Source organism: Suncus etruscus, chromosome 12 (genome assembly GCF_024139225.1).
Source record: "Suncus etruscus isolate mSunEtr1 chromosome 12, mSunEtr1.pri.cur, whole genome shotgun sequence".
In the NCBI taxonomy this organism is placed as follows: Eukaryota; Metazoa; Chordata; class Mammalia; order Eulipotyphla; family Soricidae; genus Suncus; species Suncus etruscus.
This window is the reverse complement of record NC_064859.1, coordinates 6,261,603-6,280,431: the sequence shown is the minus strand read 5'-3', so window position 1 is coordinate 6,280,431 and position 18,829 is coordinate 6,261,603. Positions and strand designations below refer to the sequence as shown.

Below are 18,829 nucleotides of genomic sequence, written 5' to 3'. Positions count from 1 at the left end.
AGGAAGAGGATGGAATATATTTAAACACCCACATCACTATTGATGAAATTAAAATGGTAATCAAATGTCTGCCCAAAAACAAAAGCCCAGGCCCAGATGGATTCACTAATGAATTCTTTCAAACTTTCCAAGAGGAACTACTACCAATCCTGGCAAGACTCTTTCATGAAATTGAACAAACAGAAACACTTCCAAATCGCTTTTATGAAGCCAACATCACCTTGATACATAAACCAGATAGAGATGCTACGAAAAAAGAAAATGACAGTCCAATATTGCTGATGAATGCAGATGCAAAGATCCTCAACAAAATCCTGGCAAATAGGATTCAGTGCCTCATTAAGAAGATTATCCACTAGAATCAAATAGGTTTCATCCCAGGAATGCAAGGATGGTTTAACATCCGTAAATCTATCAACATAATACACAACATCAACGAGAAAAATAAAAATTACATGATCATATCAATAGACACAGAGAAAGCATTTGATAAGGTCCAACACCCATTCTTGATCAAAACTCTCAGCAAGATGGGAATGGAAGGGACCTTTCTCAATATAGTTAAGGCCATCTACCACAAGCCAGAGGCAAATATTGTCCTTAATGGAAAAAAACTGAAAGCCTTTCCTCTAAATTTTGGCACAAGACAAGGCTGTCCTCTCTCACCATTTCTATTCAACATAGCACTGGAAGTACTTGCTATAGCGATTAGGCAAGAAAAAGATATCAAGGGAATCCAGATAGGAAAGGAAGAAGTCAAGCCCTTGCTGTTTGCAGATGACACGATACTCTACCTAGAAAACCCCAAAGTCTCTATGAAAAATCTTCTAGAAAGAATAGATTCACATAGCAAGGTGGCAGGCTACAAAATTAACACACAAAAATCAATGGCCTTTCTATACACCAATAGTAATAAGGAAGAAATGGACATTAAGAAAACAACCCCATTCACAATAGTGCCACACAAACTCAAATATAAAGACGTGAAGGACTTATACAAAGAAAACTATAAAACTCTGCTCCAAAAAATAAGAGGAAACACGGAAATGGAAACACATACCCTGCTCATGGATTGGCAGGATTAACATCATCAAAATGGCAATACTCCCCAAAGTATTGTACAGATTTAATGCGATCCCTCTAAGTATACCCATGACATTCTTCATAGAAGTGAAATTAATTTGGAACAATAAGCACCCTAGAATAGCTAAAGCAATCGTTGGGAAAAAGAATATGGGAGGAATTACTTTCCCCAGCTATAAACTGTACTACAAAACAATAGTTATCAAAACTGATTGTATTGGAATAAAGACAGGCCCTCAGATCAGTGGAATAGGCTTGACTACTCAGAGAATGTTCCCCAGACATACAATCACCTAATTATTGATAAAGGAGCAAGAAATCCTAAATGGAGCAAAGAAAGTCTCTTTAACAAGTGGTGTTGGCACAACTGGATAGCCACTTGCAAAAAATTGAACTTAGACCCCCAGCTAACATCATGTACGAAGGTAAAATCCAAATGGATGAAAGACCTTGATATCATACCCGAAACCATAAGATACATAGAACAACACGTAGGTAAAACACTCCAGGACATTGAGACTAAAGGCATCTTCAAAGAGAAAACTGTACTCTCCAAGCAAGTGAAAGCAGAGATTAACAGATGGAAATATATTAAACTGAGAAGCTTCTGCACCTCAAAAGAAATAGCGCCCAGGATACAAGAGCCCACCACTGAGTGGGAGAAACTATTCACCCAATACCCATCAGACAAGGAGCTAATATCCAAAATATACAAGGCACTGACAGAAATTTACAAGAAAAAATCATCTAATCCCATCAAAAAATGGGGAGAAGAAATGAACAGACACTTTGACAAAGAAGAAATACAAATGGCCAAAAGACACATGAAAAAATGCTCCACATCTCTAATCATCAGGAAGATGCAAATCAAAACAACTATGAGGTACCACCTCACACCCCAGATTGGCACACTTCACAAAGAATGAGAACAAGCAGTGTTGTTGGGGATGTGGAGAGAAAGGAACTCTTATTCACTGCTGGTAGGAATGCCGTCTAGTTCAACCTTTATGGAAAGCGATATGGAGATTCCTCCAAAAACTGGAAATCGAGCTCCCATATGACTCAGCTATACCACTCCTAAGGAATATACCTAGGAACACAAAAATACAATACAAAAATCCTTTCCTTACACCTATATTCATTGCAGCACTATTTACCATAGCAAGACTCTGGGAACAGCCAAGATACTCTTCAACAGATGAATGGCTAAAGAAACTGTGGTACATATACACAATGGAATATTATGCAGCTGTCAGGAGAGATGAAGTCATGAAATTTTCTTATACATGGATGTACATGGAATCTATTATGCTGAGTGAAATAAGTCAGAGAGAGAGAGAAAGATACAGAATGGTCTCACTCATCTATGTGTTTTAAGAAAAATGAAAGACATTCTTGCAATAACTTTCAGTCACAAAAGAGAAAAGAGGTGGAAGATACAGCTCACCTCATGAAACTTACCACAAACAGGGATAAGTTTAGTTAGAGAAATAACTACGTTTTGAACTATCCTAATAAAGAGAATGTACAAGGGAAATAGAAAGCCTGTCTAGAGTACAGGCAGGGGTTGGGTGGGGAGGAGGGAGATTTGGGACATTGGTGATAGGAATGTTGCACTGGTGATGGGTGGCGTTCTTTATATGACTGAAACCCAAACACAATCATGTATGTAATAAAGTTGTTTAAATAAAAAAAATAAATAATATCCAAAACAAACAAAAAAAAGAAATATTCTAAAGAAAATGGTGTAAAGCAAGACGTTGTCAAGAGACAGTAGCTGGGAACAACCAGCCTGAGAGACCAAAGTATATTTACAACACGCTGGCGCACAGCTGGTTAAACACATTTAGCTAACATATTTTTTACATCAGAAAACAAAACAAAACAAAAAATTTTTTTAAATATTCAGGCTTCAGCTCCAAGCAGCATTCACTCCATGAGATGCAAAAACATTTTCTAACATCTTTTGGGGGGAAAATGTGCGTCTTATCATATGAAAAGTACGGTATATATTCCCAAAGAAGCAAAAATTGGTGACTTTTCTGGAAAGCTATTAGACTTTTTCTATTAATATTACAAATAACTATACCTTTTGACACAAACATTTTACCCAGGACTTTTTTTATGTGTTCCATACACAATAGATGTAAGTCTGTAGAAAACTTGTTAAAAAAGAAATGTTCGGGCCGGAGAGATAGCATGGAGGTAAGGCGTTTGCTTTTCATGTAGAAGGTCATCGGTTCGAATCCCGGCGTCCCATATGGTCCCCCGTGCCTGCCAGGAGCAATTTCTGAGCATGGAGCCAGGAGTAACCCCTGAGCACTGCCGGGTGTGACCCAAAAAAAACACACACACAAAAAAAGAAATGTTCAAAGAAACAGACTAGTATTCTGCAATAAGAAAAAAAAAAGTAGGGGCCGGAGAGATAGCATGGAGGTAAGGCGTTTGCCTTTCATGCAGGAGGTCATCGGTTCGAATCCCGGCGCCCCATATGGTCCCTTGTGCCTGCCAGGAGCAATTTCTGAGCCTGGAGCCAGGAATAACCCCTGAGCACTGCCAGGTGTGACCCAAAAACCAAAAAAAAAAAAAGTAAAAAGTTGATTAATAATAGCTTATTTTCAGAATATATTGGGGCTAAGGCAAGACTAAGGATTGTATAGATAATTCATGATTGTTGTATAAAAGTAACTCATATGACATCCTGATGACAAAGATACAGCAACAAACTTGACTTAAGGGCAGGTTGCGCTACCTCATCACATGGTGATATGAAATCAGAAGTCCTAGGATCTGTGCAAAAACCAAGATCACTAAATACAGAAGACTGACTGCAACAAGTACAACTGAGCAGAACTTTTCCTAGGATCATAAAGGAAGACTCTATTCTAGGCTTCTTCCAAGGACCTGGTGAAATTACAGAGGACTGACTTTGACAACTGCGTCTGAGCAGAACATTTCCTGGCACCATAAAGAAAGTTCTTACGGGCCCGGAGAGATAGCACAGAGGCGTTTGCCTTGCAAGCAGCTGATCCAGGACCAAAGTTGGTTGGTTCAAATCCCAGTGTCCCATATGGTCCCCTGTGCTTGCCAGGAGCTATTTCTGAATAGACAGCCAGGAGTAACCCCTGAGCACCGCCGGGTGTGGCCCAAAAACCAAAAACCAAAAAAAAAAAAAAAAAAAAGAAAGTTCTTAGGGTTTGACAACTAACATGTCAGGAGCTTCTATTTGGTCTCATGACAGTATGCTTCAAGAGTAGAGACACTCTGTATCGCTTAGGCCAAGGGAATTTTCTTTTCATTTTCCCCAATATTTACAGCACCCATGGAAACAAACAAACAAAAACTCCAAACTTGCGACATCGCCCATCCATTTTAAATTTTTTATTTTATATTTTTCTTCTTTTTCTTTCTTTCTTTCCTTTTAATTTTATTTATATTTATAGCTTCTAGACAGGGACCTTCTGCCCACTCCTTTTTTTTACAGAACCATAGAACATAAATCATCTTGTTCTGCCTCATATTTCTATGTCTTCCTACAAACTGAGAAAAAAAAATAAAGTGGATGGTACCCAAGGGACAAGTGGTCTCAGGAGCATTAAGTGAAAAGAAACATATACACGGGGCCGGGTAGGTGGCGCTGGAGGTAAGGTGACTGCCTTGCAAGCGCTAGCCAAGGAACGACCTCGGTTCGATCCCCCGGCGTCCCATATGGTCCCCCCAAGCCAGGGGCGATTTCTGAGCACATAGCCAGGAGTAACCCCTGAGCATCAAACGGGTGTGGCCCAAAAACCAAAAAAAAAAAAAAAAAAAAAAAAAAAAAGAAACATATACACATATATACAATGGAATATTATGCAGCCATCAGGAGAGATGAAGTCATGAAATTTTCCTATACATGGATGTACATGGAATCTATTATGCTAAGTGAAATAAGTCAGAGGGAGAGAGATAGACAGAGAATAGTCTCATTCATCTATGGGTTTTAAGAAAAATGAAAGACATTTTTGCAATAATTCTCAAGAGACAAAAGAGAGGAGGGCTGGAAGGTCCACCACAGGACATCAAGCTCACCACAAAGAATGAGTGCTGTTAGAACAGGGGTCTCAAACTCGCAGCCTGCAGGCCGTTTGCGGCCCTCAGTAAAACATTTTGTGGCCCGCAGCTGGCCTTCAAATATCGCAGTATTCGCGATTATTTGCTTACTGAATAATCGCAATAAAAATCACATTAGTAAGAAAATAATTGCATTAAACATTCGCATACCTCGAGCAGTTCGGTTCGGGGTATGCTTATGTTTAATGCGATTTTTTTCTTACTATGTGATATTTTATTGCGAATATTTGATAAGCCAAATCCCTTGCCTCACCCCAACTTTGCCTCCTGCAGCCCCCAGTTAAATTGAGTTCGAGACCCCTGTGTAGAGAAATAACTACATTGAGAACTATCCTAGCAATGTGAATGAATGAGGGAAGTGGAAAGCCTGCCTCGAGTACAGGCGGTGGGGGGGGGGGGAGGTGGGAGATTTGGGACATTGGTGGTGGGAACGTTGCACTGGTGAAGGGGGTGCTCTTTACACATTTGAAATCATACAACTACAATCATATTTGTAATCATGATGCTTAAATAAAGATAATAAAATAAAAAAAAATAATGGTCAAACCTAAATACCCAAACCACAATAGAATCAAGACACCCAAACCACAACAAGCTATCCAGAAAAGGGACCTGTGACACTAGCACTCCAGGGGGTTAAAGGTGGTTGCATGGGATGCATGCTGGAAACTATGGCGAGTAAGGTCAAACTATTGGTGGGAATAGCCCTAATTCACTGTCACTATTTACCTGAAATACAACTGTGAAAGACTTGGAATTCAAAATTGTCTCGATAAAAATTATAAAAAACAAAACAACAAACTCATATGCGGGCTAAGAAGATAGTAGTTTAGGGCTTAAGGTGCTTTTCTTGAATGGAGCCAACACTTCCCTTTCCCCCAGCCAAAATCGAAACCTGGCACCACCTATGGTTCCCTGAGCACCGTCAGGGTTGGTCCCAGAGTCCTGAGGCAGGAGTAAGCTCTGAGCACTGCAGGGTATGGTCCAAAAACAAGTAATTCATGTGAAAAAAGTACCACTGCAGAAAACATAAATTATAGATATTGGTTGTAACAGAATAAAGGGGGGGGTAGTGGAGTGAGAGAAGGTAGACTATTCATTAAGACCATATTTTGTGGGCCCGGAGAGATAGCACAGCGGCGTTTGCCTTGCAAGCAGCCGATCCAGGACCAAAGGTGGTTGGTTCGAATCCCGGTGTCCCATATGGTCCCCTGTGCCTGCCAGGAGCTATTTCTGAGCAGATAGCCAGGAGTAACCCCTGAGCACTGCCGGGTGTGGCCCAAAAACCAAAAAAAAAAAAAAAAAAGACCATATTTTGTATCTTTTGAATTGTGAACATTACAATTACATATATTACCTGTTATTAAAAAAGATCTTTGTAAAAATGTGTCACCACTATGGAATCCATATCTGATGAGCAAGTATAAGCAATGACTAAACTATAAGTAGTTCTGATTTTCTTATCCATTAACACAGGAAGAAAATATATTCTACTGGAACTTGAAATACTTAAAGATCATGTTTTTCATGGACACTTTCCTGGCAAATGTTCTTTGATGTTGTTTTACTTTCTGTCCTTTTTTTTTTTTTTTTTTTGGGCCACACCCTTTTGACGCTCAGGGGTTACTCCTGGCTATGTGCTCAGAAATCGCCCCTGGCTTGGGGGGACCATATGGGACGCCGGGGGATCGAACCGTGGTCCTTCCTTGGCTAGCGCTTGCAAGGCAGACACCTTACCTCCAGCGCCACCTACCCGGCCCCACTTTCTGTCCTTAATCTTGGTATAGTATCTTTATATTCTTATGCAGCATATATATATATATATATATATATATATATATCTTTATTGTATCATATATCTTTTAATAAATGCTGTCAGTTCCTTTGAGTATATAAGTGAAATTTTAATGACTAATTGTGATTTAAGTGTACCTAGTAAGTCAGAATAGGATAAAAATATGGTAAGGCACTGGAGAGAGAACACAGGAATCAGGGCCTAACTTAAGCAGCTGATTGTGTCTCTGATCCTTAACTTAGGAAATGGTCCTCTGAGCACGGAGCCAGGAGTAGATCCTGAACACAGCGGGGTATAGATCAAAAACAAAAACAAATCGACCATTTTATTTTACCTAAAGGAGGGAAGAGCTTTTTACAAAATATCATACAATAGTGTCATTCAGTTGGCTTCTCAATACAGGTTGTTCGCTAGGAATATACAAATGGAAACAAATAGAAACCAGAAGAGAAATAAGAAAGGATGACGATTTTACTTCTCTGACTTTCCCTTTTTAGAAAGCCTAAACAGCAAGATCTAAGTAGATGCATTTAAAAACGGGGGAGTCAGGAGCCGGAGAGATCACATGAAGGTAGAGCGTTTGCCTTGCATGCAGAAGGACAGCGGTTCGAATCTCGGGATCCCATCGGGTTCCCCGAGCCTGCCAGGGGCGATTTCTGAGCGTGGAGCCAGGAGAAACCCTGAACACAGCCAGGTATGACCCAAAAACCAAAAAAAAAAGGGGGGGGGGTGGAGTCAAAACCATAAACTGGACACGTTATTCACCCATAGTACACACCTGAGAAAGGCCACTCCAAAATTGTCTGAAGGCGCTCAAACAGCTAACCAGCTTCGTTTTCTCATCTTCAGGAGTGTCCATAAACATGCTAAAAGCAAACAGATAGACAAACAAACAAACAAACAAAAACAGCTGCACCCTTTACCACTGGTTTTGGAAAGGTGAGTCAACATAAGTAGAAATAAAGATGCCAGGCCAGAGAGATAGCATGGAGTAAGGGCATTTGCCTTATATGAAAAGGACGGCGGTTCGAATCCTGGCATCCCATAGAGACAGCCAGGAGCCATTTCTAAGCATAGAGCCAGGAGGAACTCCTGAGCGCTGGCGGGTGTGACCCAAAAAAGAAAGAAGAAAAGAAAAAAAAAAAAAGAAAAGAAGAAAGAGAGAGAAAGAAAGAAAGAAAGAAAGAAAGAAAGAAAGAAAGAAAGAAAGAAAGAAAGAAAGAGAGAGAGAGAGAGAAAGAAAGAAGAAAAAGAAAGGAAGGAAGGAAGAAAGAAAAAGAAAGGAAGGAAGAAAGAAAGAAAAAGAAAGGAAAGGAGAGAAAGAAAGAAAGAAAGAAAGAAAGAAAGAAAGAAAGAAAGAAAGAAAGAAAGAAAGAAGAAAGGAAGAAGAAAGGAAGAAAGAAAAAAGAAAAAGAAGAAAGAAGGAGGGAGAAGAAAAAGGAAGGAAGAAAAAGGAAAGGAGGAAGAAAGAAGAAAGAAAGAAGAAAGGAGGAAGAAAAGAAAGGAGAAAGAAAGAGAAGAAAAAGGATGGAAGGAAGGAAGGAAGGAAGGAAGGAAGGAAGGAAGGAAGGAAGGAAGGAAGGAAGGGAGCAAGGAAGGAAGAAGAAAGACAGGTGCTAGCATCCCACGCTCGCGCGCCTGGCTCAGGGCCGGTCCGTACCCCGGGAAGGCCTCTTCGATGATCTCCGTCTTCTGCAAAAGAGCGAGAGGGGCAGGTCACGCGGGGGCCTCGCAGGCTCGGGGGGCGCAAAGACACCGGGCGAGTCCGCCGCCTCCGGCAGAGGCGACCGGCGGCGCCACTCACCACCACCTCCTCGAAGATGCTCTGCAGCTGGGTCTCCATCGGCCCTGGCCCGTGCCTCCCGCCGGCGTCCGGCTGCGTCCCGCTGGCGGCCCGGCTCCGGCTCCTCCGGTCAGGGGGAAGACTGAGGCGGCGACGCCGCAGGAAGCGCCGGCCCGGCCGCGCCCCGCAACGCAACGCGACGCGACGCGACGCACCCTCGGCCGGCGACTCCCGGGCGGGCGGAAGGCGGCAGGCCGGGCCGGCTGCTTTTGAATCCCCGCGGAAACCAAGCCGGAGCCGATGGTTCCGCCCGAGCGGCAGGAGCCGGCGACTCACGCACAGCGGCGCCTGGCGGCGGCGAGGAGTCGCTGCCGCCCGCCCGCCCTTCCAGGCCGGCCCAGTGCACACGCGGAGGAAAAGTAACCCGCAGCGCCGACGCGTGGCCAACCCGCTGCAAGTGCTTCGGCCCCTCCGGCAGCGTCAGTTGGAATTCTGCGAGAGGCTCACTTTCTGTCTGGAGGTTCTAGAACTTCCCCGGAGGGCCGCCGCCGCCGCCCCCGAACTTTCAAGCGAACTTCAAATCGACGAGCACCCTGGGCCGAAGGAAAGAAACGGACGGGAGCGGAGAAGCCACCGACGAAAGGACGGAGCGGTCTCCGGCGCTCTGGTGGCGTCATAAAAGACAGAATTAAGCATCCACGCCGCAGCCAGCGAAGGAACCCGAGAGCCGGACTGGAGCAATCAAAGCCGAGAGGGCCGGTTGCGCGGGCAGGCGGGAGGCAGGATGGCGTGGGATGCCGCCTGCAAAACTGGTAGACACTGGCCGGGGATTGGCCCTGAAGCATTGCGTCTAAAGTTCTAGGAAGAATTTTGCAAATCGCAATAGCTTCATAACATATTGAAAATAAACATTTAAAAATATATGGACAGGTGTACTTGTTGTTAAGTTGGGCCCCATGTCTTATACTTCACCTGCGACCCAGAAGACAAAGGATTGATCCGTGATCCCTGGCTCTGTAGCCAGCAGTAAAGCTTGAGCATTGCCAGTCGTTGTTCCCAAAACGAAACTCATTAATTAAATAAATGTATGTACATTTAAAAGATTCATGATAAAATGGGCTAGAGGATACGCAGGGGTCTCAAACTCGCGGGCCTCCATACAACATCTTGTGGCCCTGCCCTAGAGGAATCTTGTTTTGTTGTGTTTTCGTTGTTTGGGTCACACCCCCCAATGTTCAAGGCTTACTACTGACTTTGCACTCAAGGATCACCCTGACTTTGCCTCCTGAGGCCCCCAGGTAAATTGACTTTGAGACCCCTGGGGTAGAGTGTTTGCTGTGCATGCAGCCTACCTTGGTTCGATCCCTTGCACTGCCAAGAGTGATTCCTGAGCTCAGAGTCAGGAATAACACCTGAGCAGGTCTGAGTGTTAGATTAAGCCCCTAAACAAACAAAAAGACCAATCAAAAGATACAAGTATTGATGAGATAATTCTGATCTGTCCAATTGTCACCTTCGTTAAAATAGTACTTCTGTTTTATACCCTACCTTACCCTCCAATATTTCTGTTTTCCCTTTGCAGCAAAGTATCCTCCCTGAAGCCAAACACTATGTATATCTGTATATCACCTGGTTTGCATGCTTTTGAAATAATGTAACTGGACTCACATGATCTAAGTTCTCCCTTATAGCTAATTGCTGTAAAACATACTTTCCACATTTGCAATTGGTATAGTAAATGAGGACGGTTTTAGGCCTGCTTTTTAAAAATATAGCATTTCTTTATGTAAGTATTGTGGCTACAAAAATGTTTGTAATTGGGTTCCAGTCATCGAATGAACACTACCCTTCACCACTGCAATCTTTCAGCCACCGATGATGCCCCCCTTTCCCTTCTTCCCCACCACCTGCCTGTCTTTGTGACAGTCATTCTATTTCTCTCTCACTATCTTTGTCATGGTAGTTGTTAGTGAAGTTGTTTCTCTAACTGCACTCACTGCTCTTTGTGGCAAGCTTCTTTATTTACACATGACAAAATTCCACTTTGATTACGAAGGAAGAGAAGAGAGAAAGGACAGAGTTTGAGGAAGGTACTCAAGAAATAGCAAAGGGGGTAGGTGCTTGCTTTGCATCCCATATGACCCTCTGAGCATGCCAGGAGTGACCTCTAAGTGCAGTGCCAGAAGTAACTTTTAAGAGTACTATTGCTCTGACTCTCAGGAGGAATTATAAAATTCTTTCAAATATTTATTTATGTTAAGTTTTGCTTGCATGAAAGTTAACTGTCATAGGAAGCCTGGCATTGTTTATGGTCTTCTCATAATCTCAAATTTTCTTCAGTAACTTCTCCTTTTCTGAGGAGTCTACCCTCTCTTGATATATTGTTGGATTTTAATATCTGAATTGTGCCTCAGTTTCTCTTCTCCAACAAGTTTAGTATCTGTATGTCAAGGGATTTGGTCTTCATGTCTTTGGGTATTTCAGGACTAGGAAATTTATTTTTTTTTTCAAAAGTATAGTACTGGCCCCATTTTCCTGCAACATTACCACACTTTTAAGATCTTTATATATTAATATCCTTATGTAATAAAGAATTACATACTACATCATGTGACATCTGAGAGTCATGTATGGCAGACCCATTATTAAAACATATATTCAGAACCACAATACATTGGCAATACTCAGGAGATTTAGTATCAATAGAATCTAATTATCTAAATATACCCATAGCACATTGTCTTTTTTTTCTCTTTTTCTTAGCACATTGTCTTAATAAAGACTTCACTCAGCCTTTTTTTTTTTTTTTTCTATCCAGGATCCAATTCATTGTATTTAGTTAGGATTCCTTAGTCTCCTTTTATAGAACAGGTTTCTTCACAAAATCTTTTTCTATTTTTCTTAAAAGTGATATACGTGAAGTGATCAACCATTTTCAGAATGTCCCTCAGTTCGGATTTGTCTCATTTATCACTACTAAATTCAGATTATATTCATTATATTACTGTTAGATGGCCAGTCGCCATGCAAAACAGAGGGCAGAAGACAGAGGAAGAGGACAAAGGTAGAACTATTAAGACAGTGCTGAGTGCCTGCAATTGAAAAGGCATGGCAAGTTGGAGAGATTGGAGCCAGAAATTTTGGTGAGACCTCCATATGTTAGGTGGTTGGTTTCAGTACAGATAAGAGGACACAGAAATGAGAGTATAAGAATAGATTTATTAAGACTCAGCACTGAGGGCTTACAAGTCAAAGGGATAGATACACAATTTATACATTTTTCAGCCCACATATTCATGGCACAGATCCATATTTCTTCAAGGAACATAAAATCCAAGAAGATGTTAGATTAAGCCATGCACATTGTTTAGAGGACTTACTTGCTTGTTGTCATCTTTTCCCTGCCCTCCCAGAGACCAGGGGGAATTTTCCTAATCTCATTAAGGGCACTGGGCAATCCTTGTCTCAGGCCCAAACTGTAATGGCACTGCTCTGGTTCAAAATTACCTTTTATAGGTATATAATATAGCTTATGTTATGCCCTCTTATTCCTGGAGGTCTGAGAATGCTACAGGCTCACTTTGATCAACCCTAAATATCTTCTTAGAACTAAAACCTAATTTGTATGTGCATGGCAACTCTGTTGTCTATGACTCCTATACAAACAGGTAATTTCCAGCTGAATTATAACCAACCATGCATGAAATCACAGCAAAAGGTGCCCCTTTGCTGTTCACTACAACTAAAACGATATTCAAGTACCACAAGCAGGAGAATACCTTTCCACCCTTTTCATGAATACACAATTAAAATGTACAAATGCTAGTGAGCACATGTGCAAGGACCACAATTAAAGAAGTGTGACCTTGGGCCAGAGCAAATATACTTTGGGAGGGCACTTGTCTTGCATGAGGCCAACCTGGGTTCTATGACACATCTGATATGATGTCCCAGCCTCCAGAGTGCAAATCCAGGAGTAACTTCTGAGCACCACAGGGCATGGCCTTCAAACCAAACTAAAACAAAACGAATCAAGGTCTTTTGTTCAGTTGGATTTGACTTTATGCATGGTGTTAGATAGCGGTCTGAGTACTCTTTTTTTGCATATGGCTGAACAATTGTCCCAGCACCACATGTTGAAGAGGTTTTCCTTGCTTTATTTTGCGTTTCTTGCCCCTTTATCAAAGATTAATTGATTGGTATCAGGGTGATGTTAGCTTCATAAAAACTACTTGGGAGTGGTTTTGTTTCTTCAACTTCCTTAAAGAACCTGACAAGGATTGATAGTAGTTCCTCTTGAAAAATTTGAAAGAATTCGTTAGTGACTCCATCTGAGTTGGGAAGTCTTTTGATTACCATTCTAATTTCCTCAGTAGTGATGGATCTGTTTAAATTTGTTAGATCATCCTGGTTCAGCCATGGAAGATTATAAAGATCCAATAATTTATTCATTTCTTCCAGGTTCTCATGTTTCATGGCATAGAGTTTCTCAAAGTAGTTGCATTACCCTTTGAATCTGTATAGTATCTGTAGGAATCTCCCCCTTTTAGTTTCTATTCCAATTTATTATGTTTCTCTCTCATCCTTTCTTTGTGAGTTTTGCTAGTGGTTTATCAGTCTTGTTTATTTTTTCAAAGAACCAACTTTTGCTTTCATTTATCTTTTGGATTTTTTTAAATTTCCGCTTCATTGATTTTTGATCTAAACTTTGTTATTTCCTTCTGCCTACCTATTCTTTGTTCCTTTTGTTGATAATTTTCTAATTTCATAAGCTGTATCATTAAGATAATTATGTTGGAGGCTGGGGAGATAGCTTGGAGGTAAGATGTTTGCCTTGCATGCAGAAGGACGGTGGTTCGAATCCCAGCATCCCATATGGTCCCCCAAGCTTGCCAGGAGTGATTTCTGAGCGTAGAGCCCTGAGCGCTGCCAGGTGTGAACCCCGCAAAACAAAACAAAACAAAACAAAAGATAATTATGTTGGCCTCTTCTTCCTTCCTGATATTTTCTTGCAAAGCTATAAAAGTTTTTCCTCTTATTACTGCTTTTACTGTGTCCCACAAATTATGATAATTTGTTTCTTCATTCTCATTTGTTTCCAATAATCTTTTGATTTCCTCTTTGATTTAATCTCTGAAGCTCTGGTTTTTCAGTAGTGAGCTGCCTAATTTCCAGGTGTTTTTCTTCTGTATCGCTTTGTAATTCACTTCTAATTTCAGTGCTTTGTTATCTGAGAAGATAGTCTGTACAATATCTATCTTTTTTTGTTTGTTTGTTTGTTTGGGGGCCACATCTGGCAGTGCTCAGGAGTTACTCTTGGCTTTGTGCTCAGAAACCACTCCTGGCAGGCTCAGGGGACCATATGGGAGGCCAAGGATCAAACCCATGTCCATTGTGGGTTAGCTGCATGCAAGGCAAATGCCCTACCTCTGTGCTATTGCTCAGGACCCCAATTTCTATCTTCTTGATTTTATGGAGTTGGTATGTTTTATGGGCAGCAAGTGATCTATCCTGGAGAATAACCCATGTGCATTGGAGAAGAATGTGTATCCAGTTTCTTTGATGGAGTGTCCTATACATATCAGTAGGCAACTTTTTTCCATTTCTTATTTCAGAGCTAGTATATTCTTGTTGTATTTAAGCCTGGTAGATCCATCAAGGGTTGACAGTGCAGTGTTAAGGTCTCCCACTATTATCGTGTTGCTATTGATGTCTTCTTTCAGAGTTATCAACAACTGTATTATATTTTTCTGGTCCCTCATTTGGTGTATATATGTTTAGGAGTGAGATTTCTTTCCATTTCACATAACCTTTTATTATAAAATGTCCATCTTTGTCTCATAATTATTCCATGTCTAAAGTCTGTGTCACCTGATATTAATATGGCCACTCCAGCTTTTTTTTTTTACAATTTTTATAATTTTATAATTATTTAATTATAGTTATTGAGACCAATGTTAATTACAAGTATTTTACAGTTATATTTAAGGTACATAGTGACATTTAATTGGGCAAATCCCACCACCAGTGTTGACCTCCCTCTGCCCCTGTTCCCAGCATGCTTCCCCTGTCTCCACTCTTAGGCCCTGCACTGCTAGTGTAACAAGTCCCTCTTGTGTGTAGCTTGTTTGGATCTCCTGAGTCTATTGTCAATGACTTTGGGTTGGGTATTTAGGGCTGATCATTTTTTATTTCTATGCAGTGTTCATGAGACTGCTTGCCTCTGGTACCATCCACTATTTTCTCCTCAATTTATGAGCCAAAACAAGCTGATTTATGTTTATGAACCTGTTGAAAAGAAAAAGCCATGATGAGCCCCTGTGTAGAAGCTATGAATTTAAATGTAAAACAAGAAAAAAAAAAGAAAAAAATCAAACAAAACAAAATAGAAAAAAAATAAGGTGGGTCGTGAGACATTTTGCATAGCCACAACAATTTGGGAAATTAGAAAGGAAATTCGCTTGACCTAAAAGATACAGGGTTTCTCCACCTTGTATATGTTGATTATTTGTGAAGCTATATATACTTCCTTCAAACCTGAACATGAGTCTGACTGGGTGCAGTATTCTAAGTGAAGCATTTATTTCACTGAGTTTTGTCACCATATCCCACCACTGCCTTCTGGCTTTGAGGGTTTCTTGTGTAAGGATGCTCCTTTGAATGTAATTCCCTTTTTGATCTTGCCGCTTTCAGTATTCTATTTCTATCTGTGGGATTCATCTTTGTGACTACAATGTTTCTTGGGGTGCTTTTCTTCCGGTCTCTTTTAGCTGGTACTCTTCAGGCATGCAGGATTTCATTGCATGCATTCTTAAGCTCTGGGAGTTTCTCTGTAATGCTATCGTTGATTGTTAATTCTTCCTGGGGATTTATTTTCTGGGTCTCTGAGGCTCCAGTGATTCTTTTGTTGTTTCTGTTGAGTTTATCAAAGATTTCTAATTTTGTCTGTTCACATTGTTGAGGATTTTTTTTCATTGTCTGATCATTTGTTTTAAGGCTCGTTTCTAATCTCTTCTATTGTATGGAGTTGTTATGCATCTCATCTTCCATCTCACTGACTCAGCTGCTCTTACTCTGTTGGAAAGGCTTTCCAGTGAAGTATTCCTTTTGTCTACCGAGTTTTTCAGTCCTGTTATTTTCAGTTTGGAGTTTTCTGATTTCTATCTTCATATCCTCTTGATTTTTATTTGTGGTTTATTCAGCTCAATTCATGCTTTCTTGTATTTCTATGAGGATCCTCCATATTTCTTCTCTAAACTTTTTTTTTTGAGAAGCTAAATAAGTGGTTGGCAGTTTTTGCCAATCAGAGTTGCCATCTTCATTCTCTATACATGGTGTTGTCATGTGTTGTTTCCCCATAGTTACATTTGAAGTGTGGTATTTTCTACGTGTTGTGCTGAGGTTTGTTAGCTAGGTGATGTGTGCAACCAGGAGTGCTCCTCTGTCCTCTGGGCACAGACAGCTCACCTCTGAAGAAGTGCCCCCAGGAAATGACCTGGGTGGGGTGGTTCAATGTCCAGCACTCAGTAGAGAAGAGGCAAGGAATATCAGAAATCTTCCCAGTAACTTTCGAAAGCTTATTTTTACCATAAAGTTCTAGGAGTTGGGGCCAGAGCCAGTGATAGCAGGTAAAGCCTTGCCTTGTACTCATTTGACCAGGTTCTATCCCCAGCATCCTCTATAATTCTCTAAGCACTGCCAAGAATTAATTTCTGGCAGAGCTAGGAGTAACCCATGATTGACACTAAGTATGACCCCAAAAGAAAAGAAAAGGTGTTCTATGAGTTATCCAAATGTAAACTTGACTTTGTCAGTATATTTTTTGACTTTTCTATAAAAGGAAAAGATCATGGAGTGCTTAAATAGTGGCTACATTTTTTTATGACTTTCTTCATTGTGTCTGGTACCTATTTTATTTTTATAATTTTCTTCTGAATTTCACAGATTTATTGGTGCTAACAGTAAATAGTCTTCAGAATCAAATTGATGCCTTTATGTGAAAGAAGCACAGAGTAAAATATGGAAATAGTCTTGGGAAATATTGATATCAACATGAACTTCTATCATGCTTTGTCTTTAAAAACATCATGGATTGGGGCCAGAACGATGGTGCAGCAGTAGGGCATTTGCCTTGCACACAGCTGACCCAGGAAGGACCATGGTTTGATCCCCTGGCATCCCATATGGTCCCCCAAGCCAGGATTGATTTCTGAGTGCACAGCCAGGAGTAGCCTCTGAGCGTCACTGGGTGTGCCCCCCAAAAAAATTATCATGGAGTCTATCTTATTAAAGGTAAGACATGTCATAGAAATTTTTCAGACAGCTTTTCCTTGCATGGTCTCAATAATAAGCTCAGTTTTTGTTTTATAAATGTAGTGCTATGTAGCTCAGCACAGTTGCCTTCAATATGGTATTTGAGAATGTTAGATATTTTGTTTGCTTATATTCTTATGATTAGTGTATTTTTAAATAATTCTTAATTTTATTTAGAAAATTTTTTTTATTTAAGCACCATGACTACAAATATGATTATAGTCGGGTTTCAGTCACAAACACAACACATCCCTTCACCAGTGCAACATCCCCACTCCCGATGCCCCCTTCCTCCTTCCCATCCCCTTCTGTATTCGAGACGGGCATTCTACTACAGTTATTTTTTTTTTAAGTTCAGTAAGCTGTTTTATTTTTCTTTCTTAAAGAATAAGTGTTAAAAAAATTAGTAGTAAAGGTATGAATATGGCAATCACCGTTGTTTGCATAGGCCCAGCAAAATATGGGGAAACAGAAAAAAAATCCTTGGCCTGATTACAAGAAGGCCTCACCCCAGAAGTTTATTTTCAAAAGACCAACTCTGGGTTTCAGGCATACCAGTCTGTCCAAACCCTGAGTCATTCTCCATGGTCCCGGTGAAACTTTTTTGTACTTTAGCTGTTGTTGGTGTCAGGTACCTGTATTTAAAGATTTTGGATTCTGAGCATTTCCTTCATTGAAGTCAGGTTGATGTGAAGCATCCTCTAGTTACACCTCACCATTAGTTGCGGAGAGACCTGCCCTGCAAGCAGGTTGCTAAGTCGTCTGGGTGTTGAGAGCACTCTTTGGAATAAGTCAATGCCAGAGCAGTGGTAGGGTCTTCATTGGTAGAGGTTTGCATCCTGGTAATGTTATAGACAATTGTGGTTGTTTCCATTGTTCAGGGGTTTATGGGCAATGCCTATTCTTCTGAGGCCTAAGCCAAGTCATTATGCCAATGTTCAGTGTGTAAGGCCTAACTGCATTACAAACTTTGTGTTCCAATCTCTGTTAGATAAGAACTTGTTTGCATATGTATTATTTTCCCACTTTAATGTGTCTATGCAAAAGAGAAACAATGCCACAAGGTATTGTTGGTGCATCTGGTGGCTGAGGGATCAAGTCCACCACTCCCTGTAACTTGGTACTAACATGTATTCTATACAGAGATACTCTTATACCAGCCTTGCTTATTGAACAGATTTCAAAGGGGAAAAAGCAAACAAACAAACAAAAAATAAAACCAGTAGGCAAAATTGTCACTATATAAGAGAATATTCAGAAAAGAGTTATGGATGTTAAGGGAATACATCTGAGATATACAGAGGAGATACACATGTCCCTTTTATGCTTTAGAAATAGTCAGGTGGGGGGGTGTGTTGTTTCAGGGACACCACTTTGGTCTATGATTTGGCCATCTGGGAGTCTTTTAAACAAGTCCCAGCACTCCCGTATCAGGAAATGTCTTTGAGTGGGAGCATCTCGGAAACTGATTATGGTAGCAGCACAGGTACCCAGTGAAGGGAGTTGGAGAATAGGAGTCTGTTGATAATAGATTGATAGGAACAAAGTTTTGGTTTCTTCTCAGGTGAGAGTCTATTTTTTCATTTTGGGAGTTGGCTGGCAGTTAGCTTGAGAGAGGATAATAATCTGCTTTATAAAGAGCGAAGAACTAAGGGTAAAAATGGTTACATATGAGGTAATAGAATAGACAGTGGGGGTGAGAGTAAAAAACTAGAAATGAGCCTGTTAGGTGGTGAGCCAAT

General features: G+C 40.8%; 1 protein-coding gene across 2 annotated transcripts in view; it reads right to left on the bottom strand.

The window, feature by feature from the left end:
* Window positions 1–8,890, bottom strand: part of MED23 (mediator complex subunit 23) — a 63,517-nt gene extending 54,627 nt beyond the window's left edge. For both annotated transcript variants that reach the window (XM_049785251.1, XM_049785252.1), the window contains exons 1-3: window positions 8,796–8,890; window positions 8,652–8,683; window positions 7,770–7,857 (exon numbers count right to left, since the gene is read on the bottom strand). In XM_049785251.1, coding sequence (XP_049641208.1) covers window positions 7,770–7,857; window positions 8,652–8,683; window positions 8,796–8,834 — 159 coding nt within the window. In that variant the 5' untranslated portion in view covers window positions 8,835–8,890. The remainder of the gene's footprint in view (window positions 1–7,769; window positions 7,858–8,651; window positions 8,684–8,795) is intronic.
* Between the last annotated feature and the right edge of the window lie 9,939 nt (window positions 8,891–18,829).